Source organism: Paramacrobiotus metropolitanus, unplaced genomic scaffold (genome assembly GCF_019649055.1).
Source record: "Paramacrobiotus metropolitanus isolate TYO unplaced genomic scaffold, Prichtersi_v1.0 Parri_scaffold0000023, whole genome shotgun sequence".
NCBI classification, from domain to species: Eukaryota; Metazoa; Tardigrada; class Eutardigrada; order Parachela; family Macrobiotidae; genus Paramacrobiotus; species Paramacrobiotus metropolitanus.
The window spans coordinates 621355-648964 of NW_026570243.1; the positions used below are offsets into that span (position 1 = coordinate 621355).

General features: G+C 42.4%; 6 protein-coding genes and 1 long non-coding RNA gene across 8 annotated transcripts; 4 read left to right on the plus strand and 3 right to left on the minus strand.

Moving 5' to 3' along the window:
- Nucleotides 1-211: 211 nt before the first annotated feature.
- On the plus strand, nt 212-1103 carry LOC129587094 (uncharacterized). Its single transcript, XR_008690256.1, has 2 exons — nt 212-359; nt 586-1103. It is a non-coding gene; the product is annotated as an uncharacterized LOC129587094 (long non-coding RNA).
- Nucleotides 1104-1295: 192 nt separating this feature from the next.
- LOC129587093 (tyrosine-protein kinase BAZ1B-like) lies at nt 1296-2645 on the minus strand. Its single transcript, XM_055480684.1, has one exon. It carries the CDS (start codon nt 2604-2606, stop codon nt 1497-1499), a length of 1110 nt encoding a protein of 369 aa, XP_055336659.1. The 5' UTR covers nt 2607-2645; the 3' UTR covers nt 1296-1496.
- Nucleotides 2646-2773: 128 nt separating this feature from the next.
- On the minus strand, nt 2774-6140 carry LOC129587080 (uncharacterized). 2 transcript variants are annotated; one of them, XM_055480666.1, is made up of 9 exons: nt 5930-6140; nt 4614-5336; nt 4234-4354; nt 3966-4149; nt 3693-3808; nt 3451-3582; nt 3214-3374; nt 3064-3119; nt 2774-2869 (listed from the first exon to the last, which is right to left on the minus strand). In XM_055480666.1, exons 2-9 carry the CDS (start codon nt 4697-4699, stop codon nt 2802-2804), a joined length of 924 nt encoding a protein of 307 aa, XP_055336641.1. In that variant the 5' UTR covers nt 4700-5336; nt 5930-6140; the 3' UTR covers nt 2774-2801. The 2 variants fall into 2 exon arrangements, with proteins under 2 accessions (XP_055336641.1, XP_055336640.1); XM_055480665.1 differs by lacking the exon at nt 5930-6140 and having other exon boundaries at nt 4614-5362.
- Nucleotides 6000-8126, plus strand: LOC129587081 (solute carrier family 66 member 2-like). The gene is given in 7 exon segments (XM_055480667.1): nt 6000-6181; nt 6396-6530; nt 6599-6659; nt 6662-6713; nt 6995-7131; nt 7350-7566; nt 7703-8126. Coding segments are annotated over 7 exon segments (885 nt in total). The 5' UTR covers nt 6000-6100; the 3' UTR covers nt 7905-8126.
- A 10-nt stretch (nt 8127-8136) lies between these two features.
- Nucleotides 8137-10217, minus strand: LOC129587079 (GPI mannosyltransferase 4-like). Its single transcript, XM_055480662.1, has 2 exons — nt 9658-10217; nt 8137-9591 (listed from the first exon to the last, which is right to left on the minus strand). Exons 1-2 carry the CDS (start codon nt 9761-9763, stop codon nt 8237-8239), a joined length of 1461 nt encoding a protein of 486 aa, XP_055336637.1. The 5' UTR covers nt 9764-10217; the 3' UTR covers nt 8137-8236.
- A 1976-nt stretch (nt 10218-12193) lies between these two features.
- Nucleotides 12194-18315, plus strand: LOC129587023 (uncharacterized). The gene is made up of 8 exons (XM_055480599.1): nt 12194-12807; nt 13024-13200; nt 13292-14752; nt 14814-14891; nt 14952-15056; nt 15223-15913; nt 17357-17485; nt 17580-18315. Exons 3-8 carry the CDS (start codon nt 14599-14601, stop codon nt 18313-18315), a joined length of 1893 nt encoding a protein of 630 aa, XP_055336574.1. The 5' UTR covers nt 12194-12807; nt 13024-13200; nt 13292-14598.
- A 243-nt stretch (nt 18316-18558) lies between these two features.
- LOC129587024 (uncharacterized) lies at nt 18559-20784 on the plus strand. The gene is made up of 3 exons (XM_055480600.1): nt 18559-19864; nt 19922-20078; nt 20140-20784. The coding sequence occupies exons 1-3, from the start codon at nt 18576-18578 to the stop codon at nt 20782-20784; spliced, it is 2091 nt and encodes a 696-aa protein (XP_055336575.1). The 5' UTR covers nt 18559-18575.
- Nucleotides 20785-27610: the final 6826 nt, after the last annotated feature.

Genomic DNA, 27610 nt, shown 5'->3' on the forward strand with positions numbered 1-27610 from the left:
ACGAATGTCATTTGCCAGCACACAGCGCTCAAACAGATTGCTGATTGCAGAATGCAGAGTGCCCAAAAAATGCTACGAGATGTGTCGTAACGTGCGTGATTCCTAGGACAGGGTCTGTCACCCAGCGTTCGACGAGCTGATAACGTTTTGTCGCTTTTGCCCTCTTATTAGGATTATCCTTAGCTCACCACTGCCTCTGTTGACGTTTGAATCTCTTGCTTTTCTCGCTTCCAAAACTCCAAAAGTCAAAACTACTCGATAGAGAAAGCTTAACTGCAGAACTGACCAATATTTTTAATTTTTTTGTCACGTTTGAATTAACTCGGCTGGATCATTATTATAGTAGGATCGAGGACAATGTGAGTTATGACTTGCAGTCTTCACTCTTCCGTACAGTAACGCACGTTGCCAGATTTGTTATTTGATTGAAGTTACTGGATTATTAGTGGATTTGTAAACATCGCAGCGCACATGTGTCCACTTGCAGTGCATCGATGCCTGTTGTTTTGTCGTTAATTTCAACTTACTTGGTCAATCTGAGTGACTATACATTTTACTGTTACATGTTTGTTGTCTGCTTTATAGAACTGACATATCAATGGAGTCCACATTTTCGCAAGAGCCGGACGAGGAAGGAACAGTGGTCCCCAGCGGAGTCGACAGCACGTTCAAGCATTCCGTATGCGAGGGGAAAGTTCCTCCCAGACCCCGCACATCATCGGTGGGCGGCGAAGGACAAACGAAAACTGCCCCGGAGCCGGTTGCCGATGCAGCCGAACCCAAGAAGGTTCATGTGGATGATGAAGCATGATTGTCGCGGAACTGATTATCATTGGACCGCGGTAGATGATAAATAAATCTGAAGCTATGTCGATCCCAATATTTGGGATGCCTTCTCATTTCCAGTTATAGTTTCCGCTTCGGCAGTACTTTAAGCCGTATAAAGTTTCCGATGCAGTTTTGTTTTTTCGTGTCCTCATTTACAGTTTGCCTGTGTCGTTAATAGGGTTAATTTTCACTTATTTTCACTACCAGTAGTTTTGTAGATAAATGGGTAGTTTTGGTTTGATTCTATTAATTTGAACCACGATACGTAATAGTGACTACAATACAACAATTCTCGTACAATACTCGCTAGTATCGCTACTACTTACTATGATGAGTAATATCATTGAAAATTAAGTCGCCGACTCGCCATATTGATAGATAAATTGATAGTGACGACATCACAGTGCTAACGACTTTAAACTTCGTCAAGTAGGATAGAGTTGCAATTCACAAAGGTAAAACCAGTGCTACCAGTTTATAGTACTTTATACCAGATTTAACGAGGCAATCCTAAAAAGGCAAAGCCGAGGGAATCAGAATTTTCCAAAGATCAAAAGAAAGTAAAAGGCTTAAATTTCGGGTACTCGATTTTAGGCCAACACTTACGCAATACAAAATAAGCGACCACTATTGATTATGGAGATTTCTTGGAACTCCGAAATTCAGCTTTAAGCCAACCCGTCCAACAATGCACCCTCCATCCCCGCCACACCCCGCAACTGATAGCGGCTATTAGGTACGCGTTCCCGTTCCCCATCCGACTCCGATCCCAATTTGCGCTTCCCGCTGACACTGCCCGTTTCATCTGTTTCCATGGGCAGCCAGTTCTCGTCGCCCCGCTCCGATTTCGAAGTGGCCTCTTCGTCCATTTCTTTATAGCAAACATTATTTGTTGCCGTGCGCTTTTCGCGGCCGGCGCATCCGGCACAAGGTGCGCACACATTGGTGTAGAAGGCCATACAGTATCCTTCATGGAAGACGTCACCACAGCCCAGGCATCGACGCAGACTTTTCAGCCATTGTGGCTTGCCGCAGGCTTTGCAGCCTTCGTTTTCCAATCCCGTACCCCACAGTATCGACCAGTCGACCATTTTGCACAAATAATACAGTCGGGAAATACTGTTCGTCTCTCCGATAATTTCCTTCCATGTCTGATCCGCCAGAGAGAATTCTTTCTTAATCATGACTTTAGAAATGAGCGAAAACAAAGTGGACATGATGGATTTTAGTTTAGAGCAAGTGGCCGTCTCAAGTTTGGCCTCCCAATCCTCGGGCAACTCTTGTGTCAAGAATTCTGCCTTCTCCAATTCACTCGCTAAAATCCTCACACAGGATTTCAAGGCTTCCATGGCGTCTTCCACAAACACTGGCTGCGGCCGAGCTGTGTTTTTTATCATGTTCTTAATTTTATTTATCTGCACTCGTAACGCCTTCTCCCGAATTCCCAAACAGTTGAGGGACGCAGATAGTTGTATCAGTTCATCCGGAGCGTACATCTTCCACTGCACCTCTTTTCCCGGCGCCGACATCATTGTTGCATCGCATTTTCTATGCTTTCCATCTGCACGCAAGTAGTGCAGCTGACTCAAATCACTGGCATACACGAAATTGCTAACGATCGGAGCAGACGACGGTATCTCTTTACGTTCATGCCGTGGAAGGGGAACTGCCCAGCCGCTTTCAACAAGGATATTCGCGCTCAATTCGGGCATGTGCCAATATCGATTATGGTGTCGGTCGTAACCCAGGCATCTGGAATGTGTCATGTACGAAAACATCAAGTCCGCCTCCTGAAACCATGCGAAATTAAAGCGCAGTATGTTAAATCAGAGACTTACAACAAAAAGATAGTTAAAACCAAAATTAACACCACGCATACGAAATACTTACTTCAGGACAATTATTACCGTTGCACTTACACAGAAAACGGATTGAACTATATTCAAAATGTGGATTGATAGTCCCACAGGTTCTCACTTACCCGATATTTTTTCTTTATCAGGCTCACTCAGTTCTGTGTCTTTCAATCGTTCTTCCAGTTCTAGAAAGCGAAATTACCGTCTTCTAGATAACGCTAAGCGAAAATACGAATGATGCATCTAACTTCCTGAAAAAAATCTACGTAGCAAAATAAGAATCTTTTGAATACTCGACGAGTCAACGCTTTCGTCAAATTACATCCAAGTTCAAGTACTTCAAAGTATGTATTGCATTGTTAATTCTATAATTCCGCACCTTTTAGAGAGTGATTTCTTTCCACAATCGAAGCTTCCAGTCCCTGCTTCTCCGTTCTAACCAGACAGCAATATTCATCACCCACCAAAAACGACTGACACTGCATTGTGACTAGCAGGCTAACACTATAACAACTTTTAATATACTAACCGAATTTCATTTCGTGCTTGACCAATCTTTTCGGAAAAAACATTAAAGAAGAGAGTGTCCTCGATGAGGGTGTGATGGACATTAATTAAAAGACGGACACGATCATCAGTAGAGCATTCGGAAATATCGATAAATTTCAGGCGATCGAGCAGATTTTCCATCTAAAAAAAATACCATCCCATCAGCAAGATAGTTTGAAACAAATATTTTAAGCATAACCCCGACACACGCTCTCACCTTTTCCGAAAACGCTGTTCTCTGATTAGGTTTAACCTTAATCAGATACTGCCGCAGAATTTCACATGCCAATATCTCATCGTTCTCTTCGTCCAACTGCGATGATAGTGCAATACCGTATTCTGCTACCCTCTGCGGAAAAATCGGCGGCATTAAAAATCAGAATAATTTCAAGTATCTTAAGCTATTCAATGATGCCTTGTAAATACATGCATCGCTTGCCGTTTCAAAATTCTTATTACCAGTTTGTCAGATTCCTTTTGTGAAAGTTCATTAAATGCTCGCACAAACCAGTGCAGCACGGAGAGATATAGTCCGATATTTCCATCTGGTATGGTTACAGCTTGGATTAGAAAATCTGCAAGAAAAAATATCATCCCATCAGCAACAGAAACGAAAGATGTAAAAGCGCGACGAAACGAGGGAGAAAAGTGTAACACTTTGAAAATTTACGGTATAACATTTCACTGAAAATAAGCTGCACAGATTCGGAAAAAGGATAATGGATAACGTACTTAAATCAAAACACCGCTTTTTCCTGTCACCACCGGGTTTGTCCCTCACGTACACATACTGCATGATTTCAATAAATCGTCCCACGTTGAGAAAATCACCAATTTTCCCAGGAGCGACTGTGGGAATAATTAACTGTTTGGCATGGGGTAACGCACGACACAGGATCTGTCCATCATCGTACAACTGCAACATCCGAAAAATTATCGGAAAATACCGTATATGAACATGAGAAAGAACTGCAGCAAACTAAAAAGAAAAATTACCTACCTGTTTAGTTGCTTCCACGCTCCGCGACGAAGCTGCCTCCTGCTCGGGAGAAATCTTGGCAGCGAGATTGCTGCGCCTGAAAGTTTCCACCATATCCTGGGCATCTTGCGTTTCCGGAATTCTGCAAAACAGCTATAAGTTAAACAATTTCATGTTTTCACAATAATTAAGGCTGATGGAATGGTTTCTAATAACTGCGATTTTATTAAGTACCAATCACGTCTAGTTTTTAGCAAAGCTGAAGGCACGAATGACCAGAAGGCTTTTGGCAGAAGCTAATGAAATTACTGCTTACTAGTAACAATGGGAGTACTAATTCAACGTTATAAAGCAAAGTTCTAAGTACTGTACGCAACAAAACCTTATCACATACGGCATACCTGCTTGCCCATGCGATCACCTCCGGCCGCGTCGCCTTCTTTGACCTTGGAGATCTCTCATCCTTACTGTTAGTTCGAGGAGGCATCGTGGACAACCGATGCACAAGAAATAATTCCGTCGAAGGGTGCCAAACAAACAACTGGGATAGTTTGCGTGAAGCGATTACGTCCAAACAACAAGGTACAAGGCGCACGAAGCTCAAGAGTTAATCACAATACAGCACCTAGTCCTAACAACAACATGCGCAATTCCAGCTATCAGAGCGGGGTTTGATTTCTGTTGAAGGTCTTATCCAGGAATCTGTTCTACTGCTCTGTGATTCAGTGATTACAACATAACACGAAAACGATGGCAATATGGTACCACAAGCACTGCAACTCGGAGTTTGACTTGCAGCAGCTTGCTAGAGTCAGCTAGATTCTGGCTTTCAGTGTTGCCAAAGACACAAGTAACAACGAATAAAACTTAGAAAAACGAGGACAAATTAACATCAAAATTAATGAAGTCAAGCTTCAGACCTCTGGCCACTAATTCTTTGATTGCAACTCTGTGAGTTACAACAGCCGAAATTAATCAACTTTTACTGTAAAATATCAAACTAATTCGCCCAAAATAGATCATCTGGTGTTATCAACCGTTATCAACCGGACCCGATGAAATCCAAATCGAGAAACATTCACGAAAGATCTCGCAGCTGGAGTTCGGGACAAGATCGCCAAATCCTGCGTAAAATGCTTTATGAATGATATGCACACTGCGCAGCTCGTAAGTTTCAAATACGTGCGTTACGGGCACGCATAGTTAACTGTGCGCATCCTGCATGGGTGTGCACACTTTGCGGTGGACAACGCGTTCCTCATGATCACCAGTGCGGGAACATCGCGATGATTGGCTGCGATCCCAACCAATAGAAATTGTGCAACACAACGTACTGTACTATAACTTTAGTAGCACCTAATTAGTGGCACCTAGACATAACTGACTGTGTGCTGTATTCAAACATTTAGTAGCACCTAATTAGTGGCACCTAGACATAACTGACTATGTGCTGTATTCAAACATTTAGTAGCACCTAGTGTGTAGCACTCAGACTACCGCTTTAAAATACAGCACATAGTGTCTAGGTGCTACTAATTAGGTGCTACTAATAGTTTGAATACAGCACACAGTCAGTTATGTCTAGGTGCCACTAATTAGGTGCTACTGAAGTTATAATACAGTGTTGTGTTGCACAATTTCTATTGGTTGTAATCACAGGCTTTCACAGCCAATCATCGCGATGTTCCCGCACTAGTGAGGAACGCGTGCGGCGGACAATGTAGACAACCGCCCTTCGGTAAGCGAAAATCATTGCTATTCCACCGCGCTGACGTCACGACTTCTCCAGCTGTAATCAGCACGCATTTTTTTTGGCATGCCAAAACATCGGAAGAAACGTCTCTATAGTTCATAATTATCCATTGGCAAATCCCCTCCATAGTAAACCATGATAAAATTTTATGGGATTTTCCATAGTCTTCTAACCACTGTCTGTTTGTATGTTCTCGTCTCTTTGGGATCGGCATTGGTGAGTGTCTCAGTGGCCTTGGTTACATACTCGTACCTGCAAACTTTTGACAGTAGGGCAGTTGTCCCTTCTGTGACGCTGCGCTTCTTTTCGTAATTTCTGATTTCCGTATGTATGAGTTTCGGTTATAGTTATTCCGTGACGGTGTAATTTTAAATTTTCAGTGTGTAAAACCTTTACAATACTGAAAGTATACCATCAGTCTCGCTCGTAGAGAGAATCGGAAGACAATCTTGAGAAGCCTCTTCGATCTTCGTGGGATTGGCATTTGTTCTCCAGCGAAGACTTCGCCACAATGTTTTCCTCGGTTGTCTCCGGAATTTCGGCCATCGTCATGATGGTTGGCGGGGTAAAACGACAATTGTTATACCAAGATCTTTTCACGACTTCACTGACAGATTCTTTCTTCCATTGTAGGCGGTACCTTACATTCCACAGTATCGATCGATCAGACAGAACCAGAATGCTGAAGGTTTCAGCACTTTGTGTGCTTGGCGCTTCTTACTGCCAATATTCTGCGGATTATGTTCTGGTAAAATATATGACTGCCTGTTGGCGAACCTAAAATGCAGTTTTTACGCCACAGCTTTTTGCATTTCATTACAAAATTAAAGCATTGCCCAGCGGAGTGCGGTAAAATCATCCAGCTGACGAAAGTCGGTCTGAAAATCATGGAGTTAAAAAACTTTTACTTGTAATTCATTAGGTAACCCAGATCGTAATGGATATCAACATTTCTGTCGTCACATGCACTATATGTACGAAAATTCTATTTTGTAGAGAAGTAGTTTTCTAATTTTTATGTGTTTTTAGGTTTGGCAAACCATTTGAGCTTCCATTACTTATCCAGAGCTTCATTATGATCGCAACTATGTTGTTGATTCTGCGATTGGTTGTCACTGTCAGACAGCGCACTGGAGCTGCCGGATCGACAAGGAAACATTTTCGCGGTAATGTCTGTTTTCTTATGAATTTATAAACCGGTAAACGAACTGTTTATCTGCATTCTGACTTTGTTCTTGTGGTAATTTGCGTTGCTTTTCACTACGTGCTTCTTAGGAGTTGTATGCATGATTTTCTTCCTTTACTTAGCATGTGTTTACTAAGATGATGGTCACGCATATTCGGGTTTTAGCATCTAATTTTACTTTTGATTTATCCCTTGCAGAGATGAACGTGAAAGATTTTTGGCAGTGGACAGATTTTCAAAGTTATGTGGAATTTCTGGCCTGCTTTACGACGTTTTGCGTTGTATTGTATCTTTTATTTGGATCCAGTTTTCTGTTCATTGAAACTATTGGATTTTTGGCGGTTTTCACGGAAGCCATGCTGGGTGTACCGCAGTTCTATCGAAATTTCCAGAACAAATCAACAGCGGGGATGAGGTATGGACAATGGAAATGGTTGAGTAATTATGTAGTAGACATACTTCATTGTGTACTCTAGAGTATGCCTTCGGTCTTTGTGTAGACCAATATCAGTAGATTAAGTATATCGGGCAATCTTTGGTGTTTTTTTCAGTGTTGCAATGGTTGCTATGTGGACTTCCGGTGATGTTTTCAAAACTGTGTATTTCATTGCCCGTGCAGCGCCCATTCAGTTCGTTATCTGCGGCATTCTCCAAGTATGTATTGACATCGCGATTCTTCTGCAAGTTTTGGTGTACGGCTCTAGTGGAAGTAATCGATCGTTCCGGGAAATTCCAAAAAAGTCGATCATATAACTGTTGAATTATCTTCGGATTGGTTCTAGTCTGTGTTAAAATGCGCTAGAACTTTTATTAGTTAGCCAAAGAATACCAGAACAGTATACTGTGTTCCATGACTGATCTTACTTTTTAACTGTTTTTCCGTGCTCGTTTCGTTAATGGTAACGTTTGTGGTGATACTTTGCATTGTGTAATGCTGGTTTCCGCTCTGCTGTGGTAAATAAACGTCGAAAAGGAGATATTACGTCAATACGCCTTTAATATATTCTTCACCCGCCGCTTATCGTGCGATACATGCATGTAGCATTTCGTATCCAAAAACAAGTGCGGTCAGTTCGGTAAAACGTTCACTTCGGAGCAGACTTTTTCAGCGCAATATTCCACACATTTAAGCACAACTCCGGCAGTTTCCTAAATATTTGATCGTATGCTACTTGCGCCTCAAAGGACCAGTGCGGGCAAAACTGTTGCACAAGTGTAGCCGTGACACTGCCCAGCGGTGCATAATTCAAGTCAATTGTCCCCGGAAGAATCAGGAAATTTTTTGTGCGCGGATGGTGGTGAATGGTCTGTCCTACATCTTCCAGCGTTAGGCGCTCCAGTCCGAGATCAAGCACGCGGTGAGACTGGTCCAATGGCAAACGCAGAGTATAGAACGGTGGAATGTACGTTTTGTAATAGAACACTCTCGCACTGGGATCTTCGTCTAGGAGGGTCCTGACGAACGGTAAACTCTGTGTCAAGCCACCTTGATGAATAAACCCAAAGAAAATTCCCAACAACAAATTGAATACAATCCACACCGTGCGCCGTATCCGTGACTTCCACGTGAATTCAGCGGCTAATAAAAACAACGGGACTAATACTGCCAGTAAAAATCGCGGCTCCTGATGAGGAATGATTGAGATCAGACATACAGGAACCAAAAAGGAAAGGAACAACAATTTCCTCTGCATAATAAATCTGACAATTCCGAGTTGGAAAAAACACCACAAAAGTGTTCCAAATAACTGTGGTAGCGACACGATCAAATGAAACCACCGCGGATGCAATCCATGTAATTCATTGTTTTTCGCATCGATATTGTAGACAATAAACCGCAGCGGCGTAATCACAAATTGTCCATAGTACCACGAATCCACAGCGACTAAGACACACATTGTCAACGCTCCAAAAAATGCCGTATTAATGACTGAACGCATTTTGGACACGTACAAAAAGTACATCCAGGGCACACAACCGAAGGCGAGAAATGTCGGCCGATTAAATATCCCCAGTGCGCTGATTACACCGACTGCCACGGTAGTCACATTTCCCGATTTGTGATTTTTATCCGGATAAAAAACGGCCAGCATCAAACCGGCAAACAACACAACTTCCACCGAATTGCTGAATGTCCGCGGGAGAAAAACAAACGTCAGATACGACGTGCGGAAGACCATTTTAACGGAAGACGTGGAAATATTCCATGACTTGGTCAGCATTAGAAGCAACCATTCCAAAATCGGAATAAGAAAAAACATGGACATGCGGGGAATGATGAGCATGAGCTGCGGAGAGACACGGAAATGCAGCCCATTCTCCAGAATGCGCAAGATGGTGAAGGGGATCCCCGATATCAGATACGGAATACTGACGCTGCGCAGTGCAAAATGCGGGTTGAATTCCCATGCGCGAAAATGGCTGATGTTGAAAATGTCAGCTGCAATGAGCGGAAACATAGAGAATGCACGCAAGTCAACATGCTAGAGTACCGTAGATCTCAAACCTGCAACAACTTCTGGATTCTGGAAGAATTCATCGGGATGGATATATCCTGTTTGCAGAGCAACAACCAGCAGCAAAATGCCAATCCATATGAAATCAGAATCCATTATCAGAGTGACGCGCAGGCGAAACCAAATACAGAAGATGATGTACACACTGTACTCCGACAGAGACTCGACAGTCGAGTAGGGAGCGATCAAGCGACAAACATGTGCAAAAGCAGAATTATTGCTCCTGGATGGTCACCGCAACTAAATAACTAACTGAAAAATGTACACATTCCACTGATTCCAGGATTCTGCATGTGATCTCATCCCGTCCTTTCCCAGCTGAATGGAATAATGGCTGAAACTTGAATCAAAGTACAGTAAGTACTTTATGCGACGTTGCACTGCTAGTTGCTAAAGTTAGCAGCGGAGCAGGCTAGTGGATTAATTCATGCAGCCATTTTCAAGACAAAAATGTCTGTAACCTGCTCCATAGTCGTATTATTGTTGATAGTTCAATGGCACATTTAATCAATCATCAGAAATTTTTTGTCTCATCAGATTTCAGTTTGACGTTTCAGGAAGTTCAAAGATGAGCTTTATCGATTTTTCCTGCTTTCATTTTTAACTCTAGTAATGCAAGCGACCGCTTTCGGTAAACGGTTACAAATTTTCTCAAACTGGTTGCGAAATCATCACCATCCATTTCCCATCGGAAAGTTGGAAACGATAATAATTATTCTTGGCACATCGCTGTCTAATAACTGCTTTTCTAAATCTGCTGCACCAAAAAATATGTTGGGTTATGCAGCTTATGCTTATGCCTTAATTTCCAACTTATGCCCGTTCGCGGCCGTTCCACACACACCATGCGTGTTAGGCCGACATGGTGGAGAACGTCTCCTCTACAATCCGTTGTTACGAAAAGCGCTCATTGGTCATTGTTGGTCAATTGAAGATTGTAATAGTAAATACCATGTCGGTCTTGACACGGTTGGCCATGGTTCTAATTTATTAATTACAGTATCTTTAAAAATTCGTATCAATTGGCAGAAGCATCGTACACGGTACAATAGACAATCAAAAGATAGTCATAAAAAGCTTTATTAACAGACTGGAGCATGGCGGTCAGCAAAGTGACCACTGGTCAGACCAGAAAGCCGAAAAATGCACTTTTTGACTGAACGCCACTGAGAGCAGTGTGAGTAAAATGCAAAACAATTGCGTAATGATGCTTTTGGGAGCTCTAAAACAGATATGGCCCGTACTATCTACAATGGACTGCAAAAATGACTCAACGTCGGGCAGGACCAGTTGGGCGAACTGCTGTATCGGCTGTGCACTGCGCAGTGCATTTGCTTGTGTGTGGAACATTACAACAATACAATACTGCCATGTACAATATGTACTGCACTATCAACAGACTACGGGACTTTAGGCGGTTCTCCTGTAAGCGTGCTCGAAAACTTCGCCCGGTTCCTAGAAGAGGCGTATTCCATTGGGCTCGAGATAAACATTGACAAAATTTATGTGAATGGTTCGTGTGTGGAGAAACGGAGAGCGCTCAACGGGAAGTAGTTGCTGACTTTGTTGCCAGTCATCCTCAGCTGCGCGTTGCTCTTCCCTTACACTTCTTGGAGCCCCTGTCCTTGATGACGCGATCGGCTCCTCACTCGATGAAAAATCTGCAACGCTGACCAGAGTGTGCGAGCGACTGCAACTTTTGCCACGTCATCATGCTTTGTACCTTCTCGGACACTGTCTTGGTGCGCCAAAAGTCATCTATATGTTGCGTTGCTGCAATGCGTGGAGATACCCGGAGAAACTCTACGAAATTGACGAGAAGCTGCGGTTATGTTTTCAGTCGCTGTGTAACGTCAGAACTGCTCACGATGATTACCCTTGTTGGCGACAGGCTAGCCTGCCCGTTTGCCGGGGCGGTATTGGCATTCGTCGGTCGGAGGCATTAGCACTTCCCGCCTTTTTGGCTTCGATTCACTTCGTATCCGATTTGGTGTCCCTACTACTCTCTGGTCATGCGGTCAATGAAATTACAGGCGCTCTTGAGCTATGGAAAAAGAACGCTCGCCTATCTGATCTGCCTCAAGTGAACTTCCGAAGCAGCAGAAGTCTTGGGATCTGCCGCTATGTAATGTGTCCTTGTCTACATTGCTGGATGTTTACCGCAATGATGAACTCAACAAAGCCCGCCCTCTTGCTCAGTCAACACCCGAAGCCGGCATCTGGTTAAACGCATTACCCTCCGCTCACTTAGGCAACCTCGTGGACAATGACACTCTTAAAATCTCGGTTGGCTTGAGATTGGGAGTGGCGATATGTGAACTCCACAAATGTTTAAAGTGTCATAAGCACGTCGATAAATACGGACACCACGGAGTAGATACAAAAGCCTCTATGCCGTAAGTAAACAAATCGTAAAACCTCTTTCGATAGGGAATCAGGGAGAAGTTCAAAGTCGTTAAATGTTCTTATGTAAACAAACTTTTGATAGGGAATCAGGGAGAAGTAAAAAACACTATGTACACACACCTGTGCAAACACATTCCACATTTTATTACCGTACATTCCGTACTTTACGAGCACACTGACCGGCAAGAGACACAGAACAGAGAGAAGGCACTGATGATCAGCCGATCTGATAAGCGCTGAACCAGGATGTGCTGCTGCTGCCCGTCTTAATTACTGCACAGACACACGTGCATTTGCAAATCTGGTCATTTGCATTGCCGCTCATTTGCGTTTGGCAATTTTGATTTTCTCGCTAATTGCACACGGTCTGCTTTTTGGCCTGCATTTTAGCGAAGTTTGACCTCGCGGTATTTCGTCGTGCTTTTTTGTGTGGCTGTGCTTTGGTTGTTTTTTCTTTTACCGTTCTCATTCTCGCCTGCAATATGGACACACCTGCAGCTGCATCTGACGGCCAGCGTCGATCCCCGCGTATACAGGAGATTGCTGCACGCACATCACCGTCTGCACCATCGGCATCCATAACAGCGGCCACGGCACCATCAACTGCCGCGCCTGCGAATGCTGAACGGCCGTCTTCCGCTTCTACGGGCAATGGTTCTCCAGCGTCTTCTGCTGCAGCACCTGTGGCCCCGCCGTCATCCTCAGAACCGATCGCCGGGGCCAGCGGTGTACAGGTACACAAATTAAAAACTTTTTATTTTTTGTGGTTTTGTACGTGCTGGCACATTTAGCCTTGTACTTTTATTCGGCAACAACGTGTACTCAATGACAAGAAGCCTGCGCAAATTTAACTATTTAAAATGATTAAATTTAGCTGTGTATGATCAACAAGTACGTTTCATACGTGCTATAATTATTTATTGCGTTATACGTTTTGCTGCTTCGTTTAGAAGGCACCAAGGCGACGTCCCGACCACGACCCACGGATCAAAAACAGCGTGAATGTGGGCAAGCGAATGCCTGTGGCACCCGTGGAGGATGACGAAGAGGAAGAAGACTCGGAAGAAGAAGACGCTGAAGAAGAAGAAGAAGACGAAGACGACCAAGAAGAAGAAGATCCGCAACCGGTAAGAAAAAATCATTGCCATTTTATGGTTTGACGCCATGATGAAAAGTTTGACGCCATTGTCTGATTTTCGATTTTTTATTGCATTGCAGCCTGCTAAGCGACGCCGCACTGGCGGTACAAGTGCCACAAGCGTCGCAGCGGAACCAGCCGTCGCGGGAGTGTTTTGTGAAGGCAGTGTTGCCTATTTCGATACCACCAACGCTGTGCTGGTTGAAACTCCAACTCAGACTTTCGTTTCTGGGCAGTGGCACGGACGCTTCTTGATGCCAGTCAGTAACTTCCGTGGCGCTGATCTCTCCGGCATCCCTATTGCGGGTCCTACGCATCCCGATCGCCGCTTGCCTGTGTGGGGGGACGTCGAGGAGAAAAACCGCGCTTTATACGAACGTCATATGGAAAAAGTGCGATTGTACGGGGGCTACGTGTGTGGCTATTGCTACGCCAAGGCTGAATTTAAGCCCGCTGTCCATATCTTCGCTGATCATCGCCGTTCAAAGGCGCGGCAGGATTGCATCCGCCATGTTATCGGCAAGCGGGCTGTGGGTGGACGGGCAGCGCAGGGCCCATGCGTGTACTTCGCCCGCGCCGAACCGGATTCTGCGGGCATCAAAGGCGTCACTGCACCAACGAAAATCGAACCGTTGGTTCCGTACGTAAAAATTGCCCCTGGTGGGAATAATGAAGTTGTTCCGCATAAGGGGAAGCACTATGGCAACATTCGAAAGGAATGAGATTCCGTGTTATTGTTTCTGTTGCGGGTAAATTTTGTATGGTTGGTGTCTTCTCCATGAAGTATTTTTGTTTTATTGCTCTAATGTCCTGAATGCTGTGCAACACTATTATGATTTTTGTTTCTCATCGCCCAATGCTATCATGATATTTTGTTATGTATACGCCGAAGTACTTTTTTATGGCTTTTTCATGCCGCATTATGAATTTCGAAGAACGAATCAACTTAAACGTTACATTTTACACATTTTACGTACATTTATGCAAATCTGCAAGTGCAATGTAAAAATCCTTCTCCGCATTCTGTACACAATAAAATGAAGTGAAAGTTTCTGTCAGCATACACATGAAATTTCTGACATATGGGCTCGTTAAACAGCGCTCTCTTTGCATTTGCATGCCATAAAAAGTTACAAGTGTAAATTAACACCTGTTTAAGCGCTTGATAGGCTTTCTCCACACGTGCACCACATCGCACCACTGTTTACTTTCGACCTGGCATGGCGTGTACGCGAAGTCGCTTGTAGCCAATAAACTGTTTCAAAATGCAGTAAAATTTTCAAACTGCAATCTTGTAAGATGGTTGACCATGCGTAAGTTACCGACAACGACAGACTTTCAGTTTAAAATTTCCAAGCCGTTGTAAGTTTTGAATTTTTATCTGGGCATGGATTCTCGTGCAACTTCCACGCCGAATACCGGCTGTACCAACGACATCGACGTGGACGATTTAAGCCTAAGCGCTATTTTTGACCAAACGTTTTTGTCTGCTTTGGCCAAAGAAGCTTGGCCGGAAGTTACCAACGCCGAAGTTGAAGCTGGTACGTTCATATCGCGTTTAAATTAGGTGAAACGAAAAAATTTATTTCGCTTATTTGCTAGCCATGGCCAATATTGACGACGCAAGTGCACTGCCTTGTGGAAGCCAAGATTCAACGCCTTTGGCAAGCAATTCCGCGGGTACTAATTTTTTTTTGTTTTCATTTATTACACATTTATCAGTCATATACTGTTTTTTAGAGAGCGAGAACACCCGACCGGAATTAAAAGCGGATGATAGCGATGTCATCGTCGTAGATGATCTGGTCCAAGAGCCATCCAACGGTCGAATTCCGGTTAACAGCCGTAAGTAAACTGAATTAATATTATTGTTATATTTAGTATAAATAAATACAGTATCGGTTTTCTAACGCAACGTACAACTTCTCATGCCGCATATAAATTCGGATATCACATAAAAAACGTTTGACGCCATTTTGCCGCCATGTATAATATGTTTATATGTGTTTAGCGCAATGGGAAAATCCTGATCAAGCCGACGAGCACGATGATGATATTGTCATCGTTTCATCATCTCAAGCTAAGAAACGGAAGCCTCTTGTGCAGACGTATCTTGCTCCACCTGGCAACCGGAAGCAAGCGCCACCGGCGCCGTACAAGAAACGAAAGGCTATCCATGAGCGCTTCGCGAATATGCCAGCATCGCCCGTACAGTACGGAGCTGGACTTCCTCGAGGTGTGCTTAGCGCTCCCCCTGCTCCGCGGCCGTGGCCGCCTGTGGCTATACCCGGATTGAGGCGTCCACCGGTCATGCCGGGGCCGCGCCCCAGCACTTCGCAGATGGCAGCAGCAGTTCCACGTGCCGAAATGACGATAAGGCCGAACGTGCCCCTCCAGCTAGTACGTCCGTGGGGAGTTCCAGGATATATCCCGGCTATGCCTGGATACTATCCCGGTATGCCAGGATTTGGACAACCATTTCCGCACTGGTATGAGCCGAATGCGTATCAGCGGGAGTACGACATGATGATGAACATCATGCACGGTTTTGGTATCGGGAATGCTAACAATGGGCACGGCTTCGGTTTGAACGGAATCGGAAACGGCAACAACAATGGGGACCGCTTCGATAATAACAGGAACGACAATCACGGGCATGGAAGCGTCGTCAACGGAGATAATAATAATAATAATGGAACTCAGTAAGTTTCGGCGACGCGAATCATTTTGCCTCAGCGCTGTTATTATCTATGCGATATAATTGTGTTTACTTGCATGCTATCGTTTTATTTATACTGACCGTACGATATTCTGATCATCCCGCTAAAATTAATTCTGTGGTTTAAGTGAAACTGTATAAACAGGTTGATGCTGGATATTTGATTTTTTTATGCGTGTTTCACTGCTCAATGTTAACCTGCTTATGGTCTGTATTCAGCGTGTGTTTGAGAACTGTGTGCTGTTTCTGATTATCATTAATTGTTTTATTATTCTCATATGTTGAATACTGATATTTGGCTCGATGCATGTATATGCATGATACGTTTGCCGGACATTATATTTATGCCTTAAGATAAAATTAAATAAAAAAAAAAACTGTACCGTTTGGAGATCTGTAACTGCATGCATATCACGCTAGCACAAACAGCAACAACAGCGCAATAGAATCTTAGTTTATTTTTAGAAACAGAAAACTGTACCAAATCAACCAAAACACGCGACGCATCACGACCGCAGACAACTTTCGAACCACGGAAGATAGTTTTACCCTACTATTTCGGCTCACTCCACAACCTATGTCACTGATGGCGGCGTCGGCGGAAGTGCGCAAGCTATTCAGTCAACTTTTGGCGGAGCTTTCGGCTTATCATCAAGTGAACGGTAATGACAGAGTGCGCATTGTTTTGAACATCCGGAATTAGCAAATCGAGCATTTTCAACTCCGTTATGCCTTCCCATAAACTATCTCCTGAGTTTATACTTCCAGCTAATCGTGCGCATCATGCAAAGTGGAATGAATTTTTATTTATTTACCGATGATTTGCGGATCACTTTTACGCATTGCCGCAATATCCAGGGACGGGGTCGTTTACCAGTAAAGAAGGGAGAATTATGTTTAAGGTGAATGAGATGCTGGAGCGGTCCAAAGTGTTGTTTGCATCAAGAACAACACAACGTATGATCCTGAAGGAACTTTATGTGCCTCACGAGCAATTGTGGTTGGATTAGCGCAAACGCTCGGGTTACCGGGTTTACGTCAGTACTTGATTCAAGAATAAGCATACAACATCACCTAGCTGCGCAACTACGTGCAGAGGCTGGTGTTTCAGACGGTCCTGTTGATTTTGATGGAATTGAAAAATTCGGAAAACTTTTAACGGAACGCTATGATACTCAGTTAATTGTCATCGATGCGGAACTCCATTTCGAAATCACTTATTCCACACCTTTTCGAAAAAACTTCGTCGCTATACTATATCATGATCAACATTTTGATTGTGTAACCAAACCATGGACGATTCTGGGATTTCGTGCACGGTGCCTTATCTGTGGTAATTTTTACCACGATAAAAGAGTCACAAATGTTATCGTCCCTGTTACTCTTGCATGCAGCCCGACTGTCGATTGAATGATTTTGTCAAAAGAGTTTGCAACGACTGCAATCGCAACTTTCCATCCGACGAATGTTTTGAAAAGCATAAAGAACGAATTGCTTACAAATCCAAGGATCTTACCGTTTGTGATGCCTGGAAGAAATGCGCAGACTGCAACAGGTAATTACTGTAATTTTATTAAAAGTGTTATTCAACGTAATTAATAACAGTTGCACTGAAACATATTTTGTGACTTCAAAAGCTAATTTATTAGGTACATAAATCCGCCTGGCCGGAAGTACTCGGACCCACATGTCTGCTATGCGACGCTGTGCCTGAATTGTAAAGAATTTGTTCTTCCTAACCATTTGTGCTATATTTTAAATGGAGAAAAAGCGCAAAACAAGAAAGCAAAACCAAAGAATCAAGCGGTTGCTGAAAGCGAAACTTTTGCTTCTGAAGATGATGCCGTGTCGGATTTTCTGGACGATGATGCGGAAAGTGAAGCACGCAGCGAAGAGTTTTGCGATGATGTGGATGAAGTCGTTAGTGATGACGCGGATGATGAGTGCGAAGACTCCGAATCCACTATTTCCGAGACAAGTAAAAAACAGCAAGTCCGTTTTGAGAACAAAAAATTTGTTTTTGATTTTGAAACATGCCTGGACAACAGTCGATATCACCAGCCGATGGTCGTGGCCATGATGTGCTTGGACGATGATTCGTTTGAGATTTGTTTCAGTGGATACGGATGTGTTTCTGAGCTACTTGAATGGATTTTTAAAAACTGCCGATCGTGCACCTTTTTGTCACACAACGGAAAGCGTTACGACAACTTTTTCATCCTTAGTGGATTAGAAAAGGAAGGCCACATCGTCGAAAAAATTCAAGATGGCTCCAGTATTACAATGCTAAAAATTCCCGGGCTGAAGTGCAAGTTCATCGACACGCTGTCCTTCATGCCACGTTCTCTTTCGGAGCTTCCAAAGATTTGGGAATTGACGATTTAGTTTTGAAAGGATTTTTCCTTACGCGTTCAACACGCCGGCAAACCAAAATTATCATGGACCGTTGCCAGGTAACAACTTCAGAAATAAAATTTTACTTTTCATGGCGTCAAAATGGCGTCGAAGTTTTAAAATTCAATTTTTTATTTAGGAAAAGAATATTTTGACTGCCCGCGGATGTCACGAAAGAAATTTGAAGAATTCGAGAAGTGGTATGATGATGCCGTTAATACCTTTGGGAGCAATTACAACCTCCTGGAGGAATGCAAGAAATACTGCGTGAACGACGTTTTGGTTTTAAGAGAATGTTGCCGGATTACACGCAAAACTTCATGGATATGTTTCCTGGTATCGATCCATTCGATTCTGTAACAAATCCGTCAGCAGTGCTTCTGGCTTTCCAAGTTCATTATTTGAAACCAAACACCATCGGGATTATTCCTCCAGGTGGTTACGGCGGGCGACAAAATCAAAGTTTCAAAGGATTTCAGTGGTTGTCGCATATCGAAAGACAGTTGCAAGAGAAACAACCGGAGGATTTCCTTCAGACTGCTCGTTCAGCTGCAGGTGAAAAGTTTTTGGACGACAAAATATGTGTTGATGGATTTTGGGAACCCACCGGAACATGTTATCAGTTCTACGGGTGCTTTTGGCACGGCTGCAAAAAATGCTTCCCTGACCAACGGAAAATGAACACGGTCAGAATGCGTACTTTTGGCGAATTGCGAGAGGAAACGCTAAGGATTAAAAGAAAGATTGAAAGCTATGGCAGATTTTTTGTGGGAATCTGGGAATGTGAGTACGACGAATTGGTTAAAAATGGAAAAATCATACCGCAAAAAGAATTTCGACCGCCACTGAATGTACGTGACCACTTGTTCGGCGGAAGGACTGAAATTTTTGCCATGTATAAAGAAATTCCACCACCGCTGAAAGGAAAAGCTTTCGATTTCATATCCTTGTACCCGTCAATAATGGTGTACGGCAAGTATCCAGTGGGTCATCCTACGATTCTTTACAATAACTTCGGCGACCCGTTCGACTTATCGGAATATTACGGCGTGATTTATTGCCGTGTACTTCCCCCTAAGAATTTGTTTGTACCGACGTTGCCAATGCGACTGAAAGATGGAAGAACCGTCTACACGTTATGCAGAACATGTTCTGAAGAAGTTAATATTGCCAAACAGTGTGAGCACACAGATGAAGAACGGGAACTTGAAGGTGCATGGATCACTCCTTTAATGGAACAAGCTGTATCGGACGGGTACAAAATTGGCCACATTTTTGAGATCCACCATTTCGAAGAAACGTCGCAATTCAATCCTGAAACCAAAAACGGAGGAATTTTCGCTCAGTTTATTCTTGACTTAATCCGTGGCAAAATCGTGAACAGCGGGTTTCCGGCGCACATCGTGACGGAGGAAGAGAAATGGGATTACTGCCGCAACTATGCCGAAAAGCTAGGAATTGTTTTTGAACCTGACGAAGTGCAGCTAAATCCAGGCGCAAAATACTGTGCGAAAATTTGGGTCAACGCTGTGTGGGGCAGGTAAAAGCAATATTATCGATATTTTGTAGTGTGTTTCTGTACTAAATTTTTTGATAGGTTTGTTATGAAAGCGCTGTACCAGCAACATAAATACTGCACTACTTATAAGCAAATGAAGGACATCGTTTTCAATACATCGTTCGAAACAAAAGATGTTCGGATCGTGAATAACGGCAAAGCGTTGGATGTCACCTATATGGAAAAGAAAAACTGGGTATTATATTTCGGATTGATTTTTGTCAGTTTTATTCAGCATTGCATTTTATTTCTTTTAGGCTGCGCCAAACAAACGATGCAATCCGTACATTGGTGTTTTCACTACTGGTTTGGCTCAACTGAAGCTGTTGCAGCAACTACGGCTAGTTGAGGATCGTCTTCTTTATTGCGACACGGACTCCGTTATGTTTGTTAGTGAACCGGAAAAGCCAGATCCACCTCTTGGAGATCTGTTGGGCGAGTTCTCCGATGATCTGGGTGGTAATTATTTCGTCGAATGGTTGGCACTGGCAAAGAAAACGTACTGCCAAATGATGTCTAACGGGGAGGAACGGATCAAATGCAAAGGTATCCCGAAAACCGAAGCACTGAAAGATCGTTTCCACGGATCGGTACTACGGGACATGTTATTCAGCACTGGCCCATCAACTGTCCAAGCATGCGATGACATAACGTTCAAACGGAACACCACGGACTTTACCATTCAAACTGTGCCTTTGCAGCGGCGCGTGGGATGCACATTTACCAGCAGAGTGATCGGAGAAAATTTTGTAACGTACCCGCACGGATATGAAAATATTCCCTTTCCTAAAATCGGCTCGAAGGAAATGGATCTCGTATTTAATTTGCTTGAGAAATACACCCCTGCTATGTTGTATGAAAACATTGACGATGATGTGGCTCTCGAATCCTTAGCGGATTAGCATAATTTCTATATTCTGTTTTGCGTATCTTTATTTGTGTTATGGCGTCAAAATGGCGTCAAAATGTGTACTGTGTTCTTTTTATTTTCTACTTTTCTGTCGAACAACTGAATATTCTTTGCATTTATTGTATTAAAAACGTGAAACATCGGTTGACATTGTCTTCTTTCAAAGTAAAGCTGAGCAAAAGCGATAGCGCAGAAATATTACAATTATTCAAAACTGAGTGCACACAGAGATTATTTGCTTTTCCGTTTCTACACAAATAATGTCAAACTAATAAGATCGAACAAGAATGATGAAATTTGCAATACCAATGAGTGCACACAAATTATTCCAATATGCATTCTGCCATGTGCAATGCAGAAATTTCCATATCCCAGGCTTCCGGCTTGTTGAAATGTCCCAGCGGCAATTCCTGTCCTAGTTCATTCTCCAAACGGTGAAGTAAGTAACACAACGTTGACCAAGTTCCCGCGATAGACTTCACCCCTTGTGCAATCCGAATACATTGTTCTTTGTCGACACTAGTTTCAAGTGGCGTTGGAAAACACGTCACGGTGGTGTTTCGCTTTCCACGGAAAGAGATCGTTTGAGCAGTACCATCCGTACGAGCCAGATGCATATTATCAATGACCGAGCGATCTTCAAAAATTCGGAATAACTGTGCCATTTCTAGATCGTGTAGACAGATGCCGTTCTTTTCAATGAGGTCCAAATCGACAACGTTTGGTTCAAGGGTTGTAACCATTTTCACCTTCCGGTCACACCAAGTCACTAACACCATAACACTGCAATTTAAATAATACACTGTCGCGCCATCAATACTACCGATTTCACGAAACTCATTCCTCAGAGCCTCAATGTACTCTTTATATCTAATTTCAAATGCTGCGTCCATTGCAAAAATATAAGAATCCCTTACTAAATCAAATACAAATGGAGAGATCTAAAATTTGCAATCTTTTGTTGGTAGCCGGACACAGCCGATTATCATCAGTGTACTTGTGGGCAGCCCCAACTATTTAGGCCGCACGCGATTGGTCAGAAAGAAAAAATAAAAAATTGCTGCCAAGATGGACGCGCAACAGATACAACGCCACGTGCTTGACATTTCACTCATCAGTTGGTTTGTTCAATTTTTTAAACCTAAAAATGTCGCATTTGAGAGCCGAAAATAATGGGCGTTTGAAAAGCGAGCTTGTGTCAGGGCTTTGTTCTTCCGGAAGTTCTCGCTTACCAGTACATGATCAAAAATCCCTTTGTATAAACGCAGTGTCTCTGCTTTCAAATTTATCGTTGCGTATTTGATGAACCAGCAGTTCATGCAATCGGAGCGTTTGGCCTGCAAGGGGTGTTATTCTGTGTCACTGGAGCATTCATGCAAAACCGACTCAATGATCGTAATTTAAAGTCTTCAGTCTTTTATATTTTATTAAACACTCTCAACAAAAGAAAGCTGAAAAGAATTTTCAACCAGGTTTTCGAGGAATATACAGGCGAAAAGAATAAAATCTGCACTTGTATTTTATATTATAAATGCCTGACTATCTGGAGACCGCTGATGCGTAAACAGTTTTGGATAACGCTCTTCCTAAAGGTTTGGACAAAAAATTGGTTAAAATCATTCATGGAATCATTGTTGAAAAAAATTTATCTTAACCCAGCATCACCTGGGGGTTTCGGTGGCATCAGAAAACTTCTTCATGCCGCAAGAAATGAATCAAGTGAAAAGATTTCTGAAAGTGATGTGCGTGAATTTCTCACAGCTCAGCCAGCTTACTCTTTGCATAAACCTGTCAAGAAAAAATTTGCTCGTCGACCGTTTGTTGTTATGTCATTTGGTGAACAACTCCAAGCCGATTTAATTGACTACAGTTCATTAGCTGTACACAATGACGGATATAACTATTTGCTTGTGGTAGTCGATTGTTTTTCACGTCAAGCGTGGGTGGAACCTCTCCGGCAAAAATCCGGTATTCAAGTAAAGGATGCTCTTCAAAAAATTTTACAACGTTGCGGCTTTCAACCAGTGCGACTGCAAACGGACCTGGGAAAAGAGTTTTACAACCAACATGTTTCCGGTTTGTTAAAAGAGTATAATATTGATCATTTTTCTACTCAGAACGCTGAAATTAAAGCCGGTTTAGTGGAACGTCTTAACAGAACAATTTCAACAAAATTATTTCGCTATCTCACATTTAACAAATCAAAGAGATGGATTGATGTTATACAAGATATTTTGGATTCATACAATAACTCTCCACATCGCTCACTAAAGAACCATACGCCTAAAGAAGTAAACAAAGAAAGCGAAGCAGAGTTCGTGAAAATAATGAAAGAAACGTGGAAACTTAATCATATTTTGACAAGAAATTCGAAAACCAACATTAATGTGGGAGACTACGTTCGATTAAGTTTAAAAAAAACTCCCCATGAAAAGGGATACACGATTGGGTGGACCATTGAAGTGTACAGAATAAAAAGCAAAGATACGAAAGACGGCCTTGAAGTATTTTTTGTGGAAGATTTGAAAGGTGAGCAATTAGAAGGAAAATTTTACCTTGAAGAATTGCAAAAAGTGGCGAAAGAAACGAATGAATCCGCTGAAATCGCTGTTATTGGAAAAAAGAGAAACAAAGTCCTTATTCATTATGTTGGGTGGAATAAAAAATTTGATGAATGGATTTCAGTTTCCGAGTTAGCTAAACGTGGTCTAGTGCTTGTTTAAATAATCAATCATGGATTTTACTATTACTGCTACTTCTGATAAGCTGAACGGCAATACTGCCTCTGAGTTTACCGTGTATTTACCTGATTATATGCAACTCTCGTCAGATTATGAAATGGCTTTAACGTTTATACAATGTCCGAAGCCAATAAATTCTGATGTAACCACCCTTTTTGTGCACTCTGATTTAATAAGAAGTCAAATTTTAAATAATTCAAGAGTTTCACTATTAGCTTTGCTGTCCGTCAAAGAAGCATGTGGCGGAAACGCATCGAAACGTGGATCGTACACTGACATTGCCGTCAATCAGTTTGACAGAATTTCATTTTCGATAACGGATGCAAGTGGCAAAAACATTTTATTTGAAAAAGGCGCTACTACTGTACTTCAGTTACATTTTCGGAAAAAATAATCATGGATGATATCCAAACGTTCAGCATACCTGCTCAGGTTTATGTGCAGCTATTATCACCAACATATAACCACAGCGAAGGGCATGCACAAACTGGATATGGCGCTATTGGGAATTTTTTTGGTAGTTTGGCTAGAACGGCTAAAAATATAATATTTCCAAACCTCGTAAGGTTAGGGAAAAATGTTGTTAACGACGTTCTTCATAACAAGACGCCTCTGTTGGATTCGGCTCGGAATCATACTGTGGAAGCTATGCAAAACATCGCTAGTAAAATTCAGGGAGGGTCCGGAAAGCGAAGAAAGCGCAGAACTCGCTCCAGAAAAGTTGTCAAAAATATAGAAAAGCCAATCACGAAGCGGAAGCGTCGCCATCGAAAAAAGAAGCAGGCAGCAAAACCGAGAAAGCGAGCTGCTAAACGTCACAAGAAATCAAAAGTGAAAAAATCTTTGAAGAAGAAAAAGCTGCGTTTTCCTCTGAGTAATTTACTGAATCAGAAATAAATTCTATAGAAAGCCACGTGGCAATCATGGATCTTCAATCAGCTCCTCTATGTTTAAAGTCTGAGTTGGACCACTTTTCATTTCCGCCTACCCAAACGGCTATCGAATCTGCAAAATATGTATCTTATAACCCAATTGGGAATACTCTTGATGTTGATACCCTTTCATGGGAAATCGCTGGGACTCCCGATGAAATGATTGATTTGGCTCACAGTGTAATTTTGTTGGATGTTTGTGTACGAACCTCAGGAAACGCACTACCAGCGGATGCATTAAATTTTGGTGCAGTGAATAATTTAGCGCGTAGTTTATTTAGCGGACACGAACTTTTATTTAACGGCGAATCAGTTTCATCGATACCATCGCTATCACATTACGCATCGTACTTTGAGAATTTATTTAATTATGGAGAGCATGGCCATGAGCAGCTGTCACATGCTGGATGGGTTCCGGAAACCCCGGGTCAATTCGACACGTTGTTGCTAGCCGTACCCGACCCAAATGATAATGACTTGAAAGTTAACGAAGCGTATGTTGTCCGAAATCTGGCTCTTAAAGCGGGAATCACACTGCGTCTGTTTTTTAAATTTCCGTCTGATTTGGCTAATCAGCAGCGTCTGATTCCGACTAAAGTGGACATGAAACTTGTTTTAACACGGGCTAAAGATAAATTTGTTCTTATGTCAAGCGTTCCAGCCCTAGATTTAAAAATTGTTATTCAGAGAGCAACATTACGTTTGAAAAAAATTAGGTTGGACCCAGAATTTTTGCTGGCTCATGAAATTATGTTGCAAAAACGTAATGCCTTAATTCCATTCATTGAATCTAACATTATGGAAATGACTATCCCGAACGGAAGTAGTCATTGGTCGCGGGACGATTTATTCCGCGGGACAATTCCCAAACAAATTCTTGTCGGCATTGTACATTCGCAAGCTGTTGGCGGCGTGTTAACAAGAAACCCATATAATTTCGTTCTTGCTGGAGTTGGTCAGATTGTAACTTATATCAACTCGGAGCCGTTCCCAGGAAGCCTTTAGAATTAGGGGATCACAATTACCGCGATGGTTATCTAAGCTTAATGGAAACGACCGGAATGCTGTTTAAGAATTCGTGCCTGTCTTTTATGCAAGGCGACTGGGGACGTGGGTTTGCAATTTACGGTTTCAATTTAGAACCGGATGTCGGAGATCATTCATGCATTAATGCACCTCGCAAAGGAATTTTAGGATTGTCAATTACATTTTCCACACCAACAACTGAGACCTATTCAATTTTAATTTACCACAACAGAAACGCGCTGATAGAAATCGATTCTCGCCGGAATGTTTACTGCCCCTATAAGCGTGCCTAACAAAAATAATGAATAACTACGAAATACTGGACATTATTCAACACGACGCCTGTTTGGCTAAGCATTTTTTAGGCGTGTATTCACGGGACACACTGCCATCCGGCATTCAAACTAGGTTTCCTTGTGCACTCATTGTTAATTCGGACAAATATAACATGCCCGGAGAGCACTGGCTTGCCATATTCGCAAAAAACAGAAACAACGTTACATTTTTCGACTCTTTTGGAAAAACATCGCTCTTCTATGGCGTGGAAATCGACAAATTTTTGTCCGATAGCTTCCCTGAATGTAACGGCTATTACCGTGAGAATTATATACAACTTCAGGATCTTAACTCTAAAACTTGTGGTTTATTTTGTATTTATTTTCTATATCATTCTTGTCGTGGTCTTATGTTGCGTGCTATTACTGATAAACTTGAATATCCGAAAAATCTGAAGCGCAATGATGTTTTATTAAATAAGTTTGCACGACGATTTTTACACATATGTAAACATCCGGAACGTTGCTTGAAACGTCATCCGAAAAAATTGCAATATTCGTTGCCGATGTACAAAGTAATAAAGTGAAAAACATATTTTCATGCTGTTGTTGGAAATTTAACAAATATTAAGCAAAACATTAGACACAATAAGCATAATAAAGTTAGTATCGTCGCCATGATGTACTTGGTGTAGCGTTTACGCTGCCGCGACCACTACGGGTTCCACTTCCCGAACCTTCAAATTCATCCCCATCAGCCGTTTCATACAGTCGACGCCGTTGCGCGTTAGAAATTAAACTTGCTGGAACGTTTGAGTATTTCATCGCATTTATTAACGTCATTAAACCAGTTGGTGTGTAAGTGCTGGTTGGATTTGTTGGCGCTGTCACCCAGCGCAGAAGATCAACGATATTGGTCCCCGGTAACGCCATGCCATCGTTAATTATATTCCAATTATCCGCAACACTCAAATTCGTGTGTTCCAAAAGATGATTTAAAATCTTCTGAGCGTTACCTTGCTGCTTGCTTGGCAATAAATCTTTAATTTTGCTCGTAATGTGTTCGCTTGCGTCTGTGGTGTCGACAGGCTGCGGAATAGTTAATTTTCCAGGTGGCATTGCAGTAGCTTGGTATAACATATTTCCGTAGCGCGTAAAAGCATCATCGTGCACAGCTAGTTTTTCTTTTGCGGTTAAGTTAGGATTATGTAAAGCATTATTACCATCCGCATATGCATTATATAATGGTTGAGCGAACCGATCCGTATGCGCATGTGTTGAAGGAAAGTTGAAGAGGTTTGTTGCTTGGGCATCTCTGTGTTGTGCCAACTGGTCAGCGTTAAGTAGAAACATTTTACGTGCAGCCATATTAGTTTTAAATTTTCCCCAAAACAAAACTTAAAACAGGAGGTAAAATCAGAGATAATAACGCGGCACCTTTTGCTGAAGGAAATTTCTTTTCTTGCGACGAGAAACGTTGCGCTTTGATAATAATTTCACATACGGCAGCACACGTTTAAGCCGTGCAGCTTTGCTTGTTTCAGTGACAGGAACTACTCCTTCAACAATTTGTAACGCACACTCAGAAATAGCATCAATGAGAGTATCTTCAGAGTTTTGATGATTGCTTTGATCAGCTTTGGTTTGCCTTTTGCAATAGATGATAGTAAGTCCAGATTAGAAACGGTATGACTGCGCTCCATTATGAGGGAATGTAAATTTCCGGTAATTTTTCTTCGTTTTCCCAAAATGGCGGTACGCAGCCGATATTTATCAGGCGTTGTGTGCTGTAAGTCAATTACAATGTAGCCGTACGGTCTATCTAAACATCCGGCAAGTGCTGC

What these genes read in the sequence shown, in the direction of transcription:
- LOC129587093 (XM_055480684.1), bottom strand. Translation starts at nt 2,606, where the DNA reads ATGTTTTCGTACATGACACATTCCAGATGCCTGGGTTACGACCGACAC.
- LOC129587079 (XM_055480662.1), bottom strand. Translation starts at nt 9,763, where the DNA reads ATGGATTCTGATTTCATATGGATTGGCATTTTGCTGCTGGTTGTTGCT. An exon ending in GAATCCAGAAGTTGTTGCAG is followed by an intron (nt 9,592 to 9,657) that starts GTTTGAGATCTA and finishes CGCTCATTGCAG; the next exon opens with CTGACATTTTCAACATCAGC.
- LOC129587023 (XM_055480599.1), top strand. Translation starts at nt 14,599, where the DNA reads ATGGATTCTCGTGCAACTTCCACGCCGAATACCGGCTGTACCAACGAC. An exon ending in CAACGCCGAAGTTGAAGCTG is followed by an intron (nt 14,753 to 14,813) that starts GTACGTTCATAT and finishes CTTATTTGCTAG; the next exon opens with CCATGGCCAATATTGACGAC. An exon ending in TTTGGCAAGCAATTCCGCGG is followed by an intron (nt 14,892 to 14,951) that starts GTACTAATTTTT and finishes ACTGTTTTTTAG; the next exon opens with AGAGCGAGAACACCCGACCG.
- LOC129587024 (XM_055480600.1), top strand. Translation starts at nt 18,576, where the DNA reads ATGCAAGAAATACTGCGTGAACGACGTTTTGGTTTTAAGAGAATGTTG. An exon ending in GTCAACGCTGTGTGGGGCAG is followed by an intron (nt 19,865 to 19,921) that starts GTAAAAGCAATA and finishes ATTTTTTGATAG; the next exon opens with GTTTGTTATGAAAGCGCTGT. An exon ending in ATATGGAAAAGAAAAACTGG is followed by an intron (nt 20,079 to 20,139) that starts GTATTATATTTC and finishes TATTTCTTTTAG; the next exon opens with GCTGCGCCAAACAAACGATG.
- LOC129587080 (XM_055480666.1), bottom strand. Translation starts at nt 4,699, where the DNA reads ATGCCTCCTCGAACTAACAGTAAGGATGAGAGATCTCCAAGGTCAAAG. An exon ending in GCGTGGAAGCAACTAAACAG is followed by an intron (nt 4,150 to 4,233) that starts GTAGGTAATTTT and finishes CGGATGTTGCAG; the next exon opens with TTGTACGATGATGGACAGAT. An exon ending in AAAAGGAATCTGACAAACTG is followed by an intron (nt 3,583 to 3,692) that starts GTAATAAGAATT and finishes ATTTTTCCGCAG; the next exon opens with AGGGTAGCAGAATACGGTAT.